The following is a 13,599-nucleotide window of genomic DNA, read 5'->3' as shown; positions in this document are numbered from 1 at the left end:
CCCTGGGGCCTTGGTTTCCTAAGTTGAATATTATTTTTACAAATAAAGGAACAGATGAAAGCACGTTGAAAGAATTTAAGGTAACCAATAAAATACCTATATCTATCTTACTATTATTCTTTTTTTATAACATATATATTGCAGGGGAGAGGAAATAGGCAAGTGTGATTTACAAAGCTTCTTTCTCATATAAATTTAAGTTCCAGAAAACCTACCAGTTCCATGGAATGTTGTACCAACAACACGAACACAACTTGGTACTCGAAGATCCCAGAATCTAACAGTCTTATCTTGAGAACCAGATGCAATCATCCAGCCACTCCAGGTATAAAGTGCTAAAATATGTCCTATAAAAGATCATATACTCAGTTATTACTACAGAACAGTGCTTTTCTATAACACATTCAAAGCTAAGTACTCCTTATTATTGAGTATATGACTGTCTGGTTAGTCAAATAACTACACAGCTATTTGGTAGAGATCTTCCACATATATGGAATATACTGGCAGTTTTCAAGAAATTAAAATTCAGAGAAACGCACAACATCAAATCCATACTGAACAAACTTAACCTTTTTTGGTGACTTAGTATTTCAGGATATTATAATTAGTGCTGGAAAAAATTACACTGAAATTCTGGCAAAGTTTCCATAAAGGAAGCACCATATAGTGGGGTACGATCACCAGCTTTGGAAGAGACAGACCTGATATCATGTCTCAGTTATGCTATATTTAGCTGTAAGATATCAGGCAAACCTTTTTTCCTTTTCAAGTTTAGCTTTTGTCATGTAAAGGATGGAGATAAAACTTCCTTCTGCATAAATTTGTTGTGAGGATTAAATTTTTTGTTGAAGTAAAGGATTTAGCACACAGGGAAATGTTAGCTACTGTCACTGTGTTGTTGTCCAATATTCACAATACAAATTCTTGAAATAAAAAAATGTTCTGTCTTGCAGAAATACCTTTTGATGAAATATATCCCATTAATGAAAGTGCAGAGGGGGAAATGCATGGGTTGCACAAAAAGAACAATAGCATCAGAGAGGGTATATCACATACCGGTATGTCCACTCAGCGCGTGCAGGCCCTGTCCTCTTTGACAATCAGTGGTATAAATATTACAGTCCCCTGCTCCAGCACTTATCAAAATAGCTCCACCACTTTCTGGGCCTTCCATAAATGCCAAGTCTCTAATTGTCCCATCATGCATACTAAATTCCAGATCTGGTCCTGAAACATCAATAAGAATTAAAAAAAAAAAAAGATGCTGCTCAACTTACCTTAATCATTTGCTAAACTGCCTCTAAACTGACCAAGAACAATGGTAGAGTGGCATGGTTTATACTGTCATTTAGGGACTGATATTATATTCAATTTCACCTTATTGAGCAAAGAATTTCAAGAGATTAAAATAGCTGATTCAGTTATCATCATCCCCAAAACAGAGCTATATGTAGAGTTGCCCTCTTGTATTTTATCCCAAAGAAAATCAAAGAGAAGACAGATACTTTCTATAAAATATTCATTAATACAATTATTAGAAAAATGACTTCAATAACTACCGTAACAACAATTTTCTAAGGATTAGACATGACATGGCAGCCACCTGTAAGAATTTACTAAAAAAGAATAATGCCTCATGAATGCAATTCAGTAAGTAGAATGTGAAAAAATTCTTCTTAAGGCTATTCTTAGATTTTATTTAAAACAATAGAGATACATCAGAGATACGACATGGGGAAAACATACAGAATACATTAGTAAATTACTGTTTCCATACTCAGGCCCTACCTGTTGCATTACAGGTCTCTGCATTGAACGGCAGGACTTTGACATATTTGTCATTTGATCCTGTTGCTAGTAACTGTCCACAAGGACTCCAGGCCACACAGTAAATGGATCCTTTATGATGTTTATTCCTTTTGAAACGTACCACTGGTTGCTTAGGGATGTCATGTGCACTAAAAAGAAATATTACAGAAAGAGATTTTAGTTTCTTGCCTGCAAAAGTTAATGAATATAAGGTTCTTTATTATAGTTGTTCTTGAGAGACAGAGAAAAAAGAGTATCAGGCAACATGTTAATAACAATTTCCAAAATTTTCAAGAAATAAATTTAAAGCATATTTAAAATCCAGGAGTAAAATTATAAACCATTATTACAATGATCTCTTATTTCAGACCACATAAAGTACAGGATATTTTAAAAGTCTCTATCTCACAAAATTCTCATTAATTTTAACTCATAAACACAAAAGAAAATAAGAGCTAAAAATGCTTCGAAATTTAAGAAGTTCAATAAACATTATTTAAACGTGTAAATATAGCAACTGCCTGGGGCTGAGGGAAGGCAAGAGATAGATAAAAAATAAAGGAGCAAAAGTTCTGTCCAGAGTTTAAAACTCATTTCTCCACATCCTCATCAGCACTTGTTATTTCTTGTCTTTTGGATAGTGGCCATCCTAACTGGTGTGAGATACTTCATTGTGGTTTTAATTTGTATTTCCGTGATGATTAGCGATGTGGAGCATCTTTTCATGTGCCTTTTAGCCATTTGTATTTCTTCTATGGAGAAGTGTCTGTTCAAGTCCTCCACCCATTTTTAAAAATTCATTTTATTATCATTAATCTATAACTACATGAAGAACATTATGGTTACTACATTGCCCCTTCACCACATCCCCCCACACACAAACCCCATTACAGTCACTGTTCACCAGCATAGGAAGATGCTGTAGAATCACTATTTGTCTTCTCTGTGTTGCACATCCCTCCCTATGCCCCCTCCACATTATACATGCTAATCATAAGGCCCCCTTTCTTTTTCCCTGCCCTTATCCCTCCCTTCCCACCCCTCCTGCCCAGTCCCTTTCCATTTGGTAACTGTTAGTCCATTCTTCGGTTCTGTGGTTCTGCTGCTGCTTTGTTCCTTCAGTTTTTCTTTGTTCTTATACTCCACATATGAGTGAAATCATTTGGTACTTGTCTTTCTCTGCCTGGCTTATTTCACTGAGCATAATACCCTCTAGCTCCATCCATGTTGTTGCAAATGATAGGATCTGTTTTTTTCTTATGGCTGAGTAATATTCCATTGTGTATGTGTACCACATCTTCATTATCCATTCATCTACTGATGGACATTTAGGTTGCTTCCATTTCTTGGCTATTGTAAATAGTGCTGCGATAAACATAGGGGTGCATCTGTCTTTTTCAAACTGGGCTGCTGCATTCTTAGGGTAAATTCCTAGAAGTGGAATTCCTGGGTCAAATGGTATTTCTATTTTGAGCTTTTTGAGGAACCTCCATACTGCTTTCCACAATGGTTGAACTAGTTTACATTCCCACCAGCAGTGTAGGAGGGTTCCCCTTTCCCCGCAACCTCACCAGCATTTGTTGTTCTTTGTCTTTTGGATGGTGGCGATCCTTACTGGTGTGAGGTGATATCTCATTGTGGTTTTAATTTGCATTTCTCTGATGACAAGCGATGTGGAGCATCTTTTCATGTGTCTGTTGGCCATATGAATTTCTTCTTTGGAGAACTGTCTGTTCAGCTCCTCTGCCCATTTTTAATTGGATTATTTGCTTTTTGTTTGTTGAGGTGCGTGAGCTCTTTATATATTTTGGATGTCAACCCTTTATCAGATCTGTCGTTTCTGAATATATACTCCCATACTGTAGGATACCTTTTTGTTCTATTGATGGTGTCCTTTGCTGTACAGAAGTTTTTCAGCTTGATATAGTACCACTTGTTCATTTTTGCTTTTGTTTCCCTTGCCCAGGGAGATATGTTCATAAAGAAGTTGCTCATGTTTATGTCCAAGAGATTTTTGCCTATGTATTTTTCTAAGAGTTTTATGGTTTCATGACTTACATTCAGGTCTTTGATCCATTTTGAATTTACTTTTGTCTATGGGGTTAGACAGTGATTCAATTTCATTCTCTTACATGTAGTTGTCCAGTTTTGCCAGCACCATCTGTTGAAGAGACTGTCATTTCCCCATTGTATGTCCATGGCTCCTTTATCATATATTAATTGATCATAAATGTTTGGGTTAATATCTGGGGTCTCTATTCTGTTCCACTGGTCTGTGGCTCTGTTCTTGTGCCAGTACCAAATTGTCTTGATTACTGTGGCTTTGTAGTAGAGCTTGAAGTTGGGGAGCAAGATCCCCTCAACTTTATTCTTCTCAGGATTACTTTGGCTATTCGGGGTCTTTGGTGTTTCCATATGAATTTTTGAACTATTTGTTCTAGTTCGTTGAAGAATGTTGTTGGTAATTTGATAGGGATTGCATCAAATCTGTATATTGCTTTGGGCAGGATGGCCATTTTGGCGATATTAATTCTTCCTAGCCAAGAGCATGGGATGAATTTCCATTTGTTAGTGTCCTCTTTAATTTCTCTTAAGAGTGTCTTATAGTTTTCAGGGTATAGGTCTTTCACTTCCTTGGTAAGGTTTATTCCTAAGTATTTTATTCTTTTTGATGCAATTGTGAATGGAATCCATTTCTTCTAGGTTTTCCAGCTTCTTAGCATATAGGTTTTCATAGCAGTCTCTAATAATTCTTTGTATTTCTTTTGGGTCTGTCATGATGATTCCTTTCTCATTTCTGATTCTGTTGATGTGTGTTGATTCTCTTTTTTATCTTAGTAAGTCTGGCTAGAGGCTTATCTATTTTGTTTATTTTCTCAAAGAACCAGCTCTTGGTTTCATTGATTCTTTCTATTGTTTTATTTTTCTCAATTTTATTTATTTCTTCTCTGATCTTTATTATGTCTCTCCTTCTGCTGACTTTAGGCCTCATTTGTTCTTCTTTTTCCAATTTTGACAATTGTGATGTTAGACTATTCATTTGGGTTTGTTCTTCTTTCTTTAAATATGCCTGGATTGCTATTTACTTTCCTCTTAAGACTGCTTTCGCTGCAGCCCACAGAAGTTGGGGCTTTGTGTTGTTGTTGTCATTTATTTCCATATATTGCTCGATCTCCATTTAATTTGGTCGTTGATCTACTGACTATTTAGGAGCGTATTGTTAAGCCTCCATGTGTTTGTGAGCCTTTTTGCTTTCTTTGTACAATTTATTTCTAGTTTTATACCTTTGTGGTCTGAAAAGTTGGTTGGTAGAATTTCAATCTTTTGGAATTTACTGAGGCTCTTTTTGTGGCCTAGTATGTGGTCTCTTCTGGAGAATGTTCCACGTGCACTTGAGAAGAATGTGTATCCTGTGGCTTTTGGATGTAGAGTTCTATAGATGTCTATTAGGTCCATCTGTTTTAGTGTGTTGTTCAGTGCCTCTGTGTCCTTATTTATTTTCTGTCTGGTGAATCTGTCCTTTGCAGCGAATGGTGTGTTGAAGTCTCCTAAAATGAATGCATTGCATTCTATTTCCTTCTTTAGTTCTGTTAGTATTTGTTCCACATATGCTGGTGCTCCTGTGTTGGGTGCATATATATTTAGAATGGTTATATCCTCTTGTTGGACTGAGCCCTTTGGGGATAGTTAATTTAATTTTACATTGGCTTCATAATTAGCTGTTCTACTTTCTTTACCGTGATTTTATTACCTCTGGTGACAGCTATTCAACCTTAGGAACACTTCCATCTATAGGAGTCCCTCCAAAATAGACTGTAGAGATGGTTTGTGGGAGGTAAATTCTCTTAGCTTCTGCTTATCTGGAAATTGTTTAATCCCTCCTTCAAACTTAAATGATAATCTTGCCAGATAAAGTAATCTTGTTTCCAGGCCCTTCTGCTTCATGGCATTAAATACATCATGCCACTCCCTTCTGGCCTGTAAGTTTTCTGCTGAGAAGTCTGGTGTTTGCCTGATGGGCTTTCCTTTGTATGTGATCTTATTTGTCTCTCTGGCTGCTTTTAGCAGTCTGTCCTTATCCTTGATCTTTCCCATTTTAATTACTATGTGTCTTGGTGTTGTCTTCCTTGGGTCCCTTGTGTTGGGAGATCTGTGGATCTCCTTGGCCTGAGAGACTATGTCCTTCCCCAGATTGGGGAAGTTTTCAGCAACTACCTCCTCAAAGACACTTTCTATCCCTTTCTCTCTCTCTTCTTCTTCTGGTATCCCTATAATGCAAATATTGTTCTGCTTGGATTGGTCACACAGTTCTCTCAATATTCTTTCATTCTTAGAGATCCTTTTTTCTCTCTGTGCCTCAGCTTCTTTGTATTCCTCTTCTCTAGTTTCTATTTCATTTATTGTCTCCTCCACCGTATCCAACCTACTTTAATACGCTCCATCGTGCTCTTCACTGATTGGATCTCCGACCTGAATTCATTCCTGAGTTCCTGGTTGTCTTTCCGTACCTCCACTAGAATGTTGATGATTTTTATTTTCAACTCCCTTTCAGGAAGACTCAAGAGGTCCATATCATTTAAATCTTTCTCGGGAGTTGTATTAAGAATTTTACTCTGGACAAGGTTCTTTTGGCGATTCATGTTTGTATATGGCGCCCTCTAGTGTCCAGAAGCTCTACTCTGGAGCTGCTCAGCCCCTGAAGCAATGTCAGGGTCGCAGGGCAGCGGTATTGGTGCCTGGTGAGAGGAAAGGGCTGTTCCCCACTTCCCGGCTGCTGTGCCTGTCTCCACTGCCTGAGCCAGTGGGCAGAGCACACAGGTATAAGTTTTTTTCCCAGAGCAGCCGGATATGGATCCCTGCTTTCCACAAACGGCCGGAATCCCAGTCTCCCCAGGAACTCTGCCTGTATTAACTTTCCAACCCAATAGTCATGCGAGTCTCATGAAAGCACCATGAAATGTAGGTCTGTGCTCCCAGAGAAGATCTCTGGAGCTAGGTATTCAGCAGTCCCAAGCCTTCCACTCCCTCCCTGCTCCATTTCATTTCCTCCCGCTGGTGAGCTGGGGTGGGGGAAGGGCTCGGGTCCTGCAGAGCCACAGCTCTGGTACTGGTACCCTGTTTGGTGAGGTCTGCTCTTTTCTCCAGGTGTGTGCAGTCTGACGCCAACCTCTTTCCTGTTGCTCTCTCAGGATTAGTTGCACCAACTATATTTTCTAATTGCATCCAGTTTTAGGAGGAAGCCTCTGTCTCTCCTCTCATGCCGCCATCTTTAATCCAATCATCCTCCACCCATTTTTGAATCAGGTTATTTGCTTTTTGGGTGTTGAGGCTTATAAGTTCTTCATATATTTTGGATCTTAACCCCTATCAGATGAGTCATTTATGAATATATTCTCCCACACTATAGGGTGTCTTTTTGTTCTGCCAATGGTGTACAGAAGCTTTTTAGTTTGATGTATCCCACTTGTTCATTTTTTATTTTGTTTCCCTTGCCCGAGGAAATGTGTCCATGAAAAAGTTGCTCATGCTTATATTCAAGAGATTTTTGCCTATGTCTTCTTCCAAGAATTTTATGGTTTCATGACTTACATTCAGGTCTTTGATCCATTTCAAGTTTACTTTTATGTATGAAATTAGACAATAATCCAGTTTTATTCTCTTACATGTAGCTATCCAGTTTTGCCAACACCAGTTGTTGAAGAGGCTGTCTTTTCTCCATTGTATATTCATGGCTCCTTTATCGTATATTAATTGACCATATATGCATGGGTTTATATCTGGGCTCTCTATTCTGTTCCATTGATCTATAGGTCTGTTCTTGTGCCAGTACCAAATTGTTTTGATTACTGTGGTTTTGTTGTACAGCTTGAAGTCAAGGAAGAGTAATCCCCCCAGCTTCATGGTTCTTTCTCAGAATTGCTTTGGCTATTCTGGGTAGTTTGTGGTTCCATATGAATTTTAGAACTATTTGTTCTAGTTCATTGAAGAATGCTGTTGGTGTTTTTGATAGGGATTGCACTGAATCTGTAGATTGCATTAGGCAGGATGGCCATTTTGACAATATTAACTCCCTATCCATGAGCACAGGATAGATTTCGATTTATTGGTGTCTACTTTAATTTCTCTCATGAGTATCTTGTAATTTTCAGAGTTTAGGTCTTTCACCTCCTTGGTTAGGTTTACTCCTAGGTATTTTATTCTTTTTGATGAAATTATAAATTGAGTTGTTTTCCTAATTTCTCTTTCTGCTAGTTTGTTGTTAGTATACAGGAATGAGACAGAGTTCTTTGTATTAATTTCATATTCTGCAACTTTGCTGAATTCAGTTATTAATTCTAATAGTTTTTTGGTGGAGTCTTTTAGGGTTTTCTATGTATAATACCATGTTGCCTGCAAATAGTGACAATTTAATTTCTTCTTTACCAATTTGGATGCCTTTTATCTCTTTGTGTTGTCTGACTGCTGTGGCTAGGACCTCCAGTATTGTGTTGAATAAAAGTGGGGAGAGTGAGCATCCTTGTCTTGCTCCTGATCTTAGGGGAAAAGCTTTCAGCTTTTTACTATTAAGTATGATGTTGGCTGTGGGGTTTGTCATATATGGCCTTTATTATGTTGAAATACATACCCTCTATACCCATTTTGTTGAGAGTTTTTATCATGAATGGATGTTGAATTCCGTCAAATGCTTTTTCAGCATCTACTGAGGTACTAAGGTGATTTTTGTCCTTTTTTGTTAATGTGATGGATGGTATTGATTGATTTACGAATATTATACCATCCTTGCATTAGGATAGGGAAATTTCTTACAGAAAAAAATGAAAGCAGGATAATAGCCACCGTTAAAATAAAAAAGGCAAGTAAAGTGCTAGTATGTGAAGCATGATAAGGAGTCCATGGAGTTAGAGTGGAGAAGCCCAGGGCATTCTGAAGACTGTAGGATGGATATGGTGGTAGAAGAGCTGTAGGCACGGATGTGGAAGATCCTAAATGCAATGCTTCCTCAAGAGTCTGGCATTTAATCAAAGTCAAACATTGGTTCAGTGGATAGTAGCATCTTATCTGCCCTTGAAAACTCATACTTCAGGATACTAAAGACTTTATGTTAGGTATAATGATAACACCAAGTCTAATGTAAAAAAATGTCTAAAAGATGAAATAATATATCTAGGATTTACATTAAAATACTTTAGCAAACCAAGAAAAAGGATGAAGCAAATATCTCAAAAATCTTAATTATAGCATATCAGTGTCCTATTCTCTAGTTCTGTATATGCTTGAAAACGTTCATACTTAAGAAATTTTAAAAAAATAAGAAAGGAGATTGATAAATCTCCATTATCTAGAAGGTACTTAATATTGATCTAGAAAATAAATCAGATCAAAAGATTCTCTTTTCAGTTGCACAGCCATTCATCGCCAGGTACTATTAATTCTTTCTTTAAATAGACTTTAGCTCCATCCCTTTTGCTCCATCTCCACTGTCATCACACTAGCCATCAAAGAGGGTTTCTCCTTAGCATCCACACTTACTGCCATATGATTCACAGCCAGAATGACCATCTCAAAATAGATGTAGATCACAATACTGCTCTACTCAAAACTCAAAACTGGCTTCCTACTGCACCCAGGATAAAATCCAAAATGGCTACAAATGGCATAATTTAGTTCATGAATATCTCTGTATATACATCATCACACTCCAGCTCCCAATACTCCAGCAATCTAAACTTAATATGGTTCCTCAAAGAGCCAAGCTCTTTTTCACTTGGTGGTATTCCCTGTATTTACTATCTTCTCCCTTCTCTTCACATGGCTGGTTCCACTTATCCTCAGAGCTCAGCTTTAATACCACTTCCTCAAAGAGGCCTTTCTCTGACTCCCCAGTCCCTTTATCTCCCCATTTTACTCTGTTACAACTCCTTGTACATTTTCTTCACAACACCTATCACAGTGTATAATATATTTATTTGTGTAGCTCTTTGCATAATGTCCATCTTCCTCATTAAACTAGAGGTTCCATGGTCAATGAACATGTTATGTTCATTTTACTCACAGCTATCCCCAAAGCCTAGAATAGTACCTAGCACATAGAAGGAGTTCAAAATGTTAAATAAATTCATAAAAGTCAGTTGTCTTCATGAAGGGTTTATGAACTATCTGTGACAGTTTAAGAAATGCAAAAAAGGAGACACAGTTAACCTAAGTTCAGGATAACCCTAAATATACAAGTCTGGCTCTGCCCCCGTAACTACTGCTGTTTTCCGCTCCCTGATCTGGAACTCTGCCTCTTCTCTCATGCACTGTTACTCAACTAACAATTGGCACTAATAAATTGCATTACGATCATCTAACACAAGTCCTATTCCATTTCCCAACCTTTAAACGCTACTGCAGTCCAAAAACGTAAATTTCTGGCTTCAGATACAGAGATACCAGCTCCCCAAAAGCAAATAAATAAATAATCTCACCCCTTTGTTCTCCTAACTTGGGTTATAATAAAAAGTCCTTGGAGGTAAGAAAAAAAAATATCCAAATGTACTATGTACTATGACATATATTCCTTTAATATTTAAATTTTAAAGATTTGTAGCTCATTTTGTAAGGGTGTTTTTGTCTACTGGCATGAAAACTATTCCATTCATGGCATTCATTTCTCTAATAACTAAACCTACCAAACAGCTCATGATCTTTATTATGCCAATCTATTTTGATAGTAAAAGCCTTAACAAATAAATTGAGAAAAAAAGTATCTAATCAAAGAGTAAAGAGTTCAAATTCAGTTTTGTGAGGTTATAGCTAAACTATTTGCTTTCTTAGTAACTTCAAAGAATTAGTTGTATGCCTATAATGCCTATTTTTAGTGACATATGCCTTTAAAGATAAATGCCTTATTTTCAAATCCCTTAATCTGTTAAAATAAGAAGGCAATAAATGTAGACCAAATGAAAAGGGAATTTTTGTTGGTCAAAATGGTAAAATAGCAGCAATTTCAGAAAGCTCAACTTTAGAGTTCTTTGAAGCTATTACTATAAGAAAGTTTTTATTTCCTCAAAGTCTTCAACTAGTATACTTTACCTTATGTAATTTAATTGGAATATAAGGATATTGCAGATAAAAAAATGCAAAAGCCATGAAAATAAAGAAAACCCAAGTCTTCCTTATTTGAACAATAATGGTCTAATTGAAATGAACTCACTTGAACAATGGCCTAATTGAAAACATTTCATGAAAAAAAACTTAGTTTATCAATTATTCTTATGTTTATTTCCTAAGCATTGAAAATAAAAATTTTTACATTTAAAAGAAAAGGAAATAAAAATTGAACACTACTGAATGGCAATCCTAAAAAAAGAGACTCATAGCTAAATTAAAAATTAAAGTGAGAATGGCTATACAAACCATCTCTCCTTACCTTGGATCAATTACTTCTGGATAAGCACATACTCTCAGAGTTTTCGAATTTGAACCGACAGCATATAAACCACCACCTGGATGAAAAGCCACTGCTCTAACAGCTTGTGTGTCTTCTAGGGTGTTAATACAAACAAACTGCTTTTTTGATTTATCATCCTATGAAAGGAATGAATATGAAAGTCATCCTAGGAAAAATATGAATTCAAAAGAATTCATGTTTACCCCACTTTAAATTCATTTGAATTGTATTATTCACTTCACCTCTTTATGTTCACCTCCTATAATCATATATTCTTTTAAATAGCAAATCCAAATAAACCCCAATTTTTCTATTTTTTGCTAATCATTGCTAAACTAAGCTCAGATAACTCATAGACAATCAAGTTTTTCTTTGATTACTATAACAAAATATAAGAATATGCATTTTCATATGAAGTTATCTTTAACTGTCAAGGAAAAAAGCCCAATATATATAATTCTTAGAAAAACAACAAAATATTATTTGTGTTCCTAAAAGTAGAAACTATAAAGGACTATTACTTAATCCACTTAGGGTTAAAAAAAATTTTTACCATTATCTCCAGCAATGAATACTTTAATATTTCAAACTAAAACCTTTTAAAACTGTAAAAAATGATTTTAATCAGAACATTTAATTTGAGCCTCATTTATTATTTTAAACTGTTAACCTGTCTGCCCACAATGCTCTTCTGAGGAAGGCAAGTTGAGACAGTTCTGGATAAAAGCTTTGCTGACTCCTGCTACTGGTATCATTTGAAACTACCCTGCTGCCCTGACCAGCAACGACTGGATGTGGAACAGGGACTTCCGGATTGGGTGTGGTTAGCAGACAACCAAATCACGTCTTTGGTTAGTATGAATGTTCAAGTACACACACAAAGGCAAATCACTTCAGCTCTGGCTGTTTCCTGAGAGCTCTAAGATCCACAGTGACTGTATCAATGAACAGATTATGCCTCTCCCTACCCACTGAATACTTTAATGTATTCGTGCAATGTATCTTCATAAGGGAGTAACAGGCAACCCTAATACATCACAGTGTGTTTGTCTTATGTAACCAAATTCTTATATTATTCATATGAATTTATTTGACTAGAAATGCCACATTTTCCATTAATCCATATATAAGAAATTTGACTGTTTGTCAATGATAATAATCCTGCTTTATAGCAGAAGTGGCAGACCGACAAATTAATTTCATTTGCTTTTTCCAATGTGTTTAAACTTTTTTTTAATTTGTTGGAATTTTAAAAATAGATATCACATAAAAATCTACATTTCTAGCTTTTCTTGAAAATCAAAAGAACCAGAAACATTACACAAGCATATTTCTTTGTGCAAGGGACAAATACTCCCATGTGCCTACCACAAAAACAGTCAACTTTATTTAGTTATGTTACCTGTTTGGCCCCATGAGCAATGGAAATGATGACTTTGTTTATGAGATTAAAACCTGAACTTGAGAGAATAAGATACAGTGAAGCTGTATACTGTTTAGGGAAGGATGTCTGGTTCCAAAGCAAAAAACAGATGCACTCAATTAGCACATATAATGTGTGTGTGTGGGGGGGGGGGGGACGGGACAGGAAGGCAGTATAGCACAGATAAACAAGCAGTGATTCTATAGCATCTTACTATGCTGATGGACAGTGACTATAATGGGATATGTGGTAGGGACTTGATAATGGGGGGAATCTAGTAACCACAATGTTGCTCATGTAATTGTATATTAATGATACCAAAATAATTTAAAAAAAAACAGAGGCACTAATGAGAAGTCCAAAGGAGATAGACTAATATTTGAATAAATTAACCATAGAGTTCAAAGAAACATACACAGCCCAAGTCATGTGCCAGCATTACCACTGGGCCATTAATATGAATTCTCAGGTGTGCTTTCTGAGGCACCCTCTTCATTTAGTCCAGTGAAATCTCAACTACCTTAAGACAAATACCAGCATTAACAATAATAGTTATTTATAAAAAAAAATGATTCCTTCTTTGAACTGAGAATTCCTGAGCAAAATCTGCAAGCATATATAAAAAAAAATGAAACTGCCATCTGCAAAGTATTACCTCTTCTCCTCTTGACCTTGATAGATTCCCTGAAGAATCTCCAAGAGCTGACTTAATGACAGAATGTTCTGATGAGCTGTGTGAATAGAAATCCAAATAAAGTTTACTCTGAATATGAAAACAGAAACTAAACTGATCCTTTCAATATTTAATATTAATTTATTTTTGGCAAATGACCCTCACTGACCCGAGTCAAAGTTACTCTCTGTGGAGCCATTTATTACAAGGCTCTGGACTCAGTAACACCAAGTACAGTTAATTGTAAGGAGGGAGTGA

The 13,599-nt window shown here is 36.3% G+C and overlaps 1 protein-coding gene across 5 annotated transcripts in view; it reads right to left on the bottom strand.

Annotated features, from left to right (window-relative positions):
* Nucleotides 1–13,599, bottom strand: part of WDR47 (WD repeat domain 47) — a 100,359-nt gene that overhangs the window by 16,803 nt on the left and 69,957 nt on the right. For all 5 annotated transcript variants that reach the window (XM_073234456.1, XM_037001561.2, XM_037001562.2 and 2 more), the window contains 5 exons: nucleotides 13,324–13,399; nucleotides 11,225–11,382; nucleotides 1,792–1,961; nucleotides 1,060–1,230; nucleotides 216–347 (listed from right to left, as the gene is read on the bottom strand). In XM_073234456.1, the coding sequence (XP_073090557.1) occupies nucleotides 216–347; nucleotides 1,060–1,230; nucleotides 1,792–1,961; nucleotides 11,225–11,382; nucleotides 13,324–13,399 (707 nt within the window). The remainder of the gene's footprint in view (nucleotides 1–215; nucleotides 348–1,059; nucleotides 1,231–1,791; nucleotides 1,962–11,224; nucleotides 11,383–13,323; nucleotides 13,400–13,599) is intronic.

Source organism: Manis javanica, chromosome 4 (assembly GCF_040802235.1).
Source record: "Manis javanica isolate MJ-LG chromosome 4, MJ_LKY, whole genome shotgun sequence".
NCBI lineage: Eukaryota > Metazoa > Chordata > Mammalia > Pholidota > Manidae > Manis > Manis javanica.
This window is presented reverse-complemented; position numbering and strand designations above follow the sequence as displayed.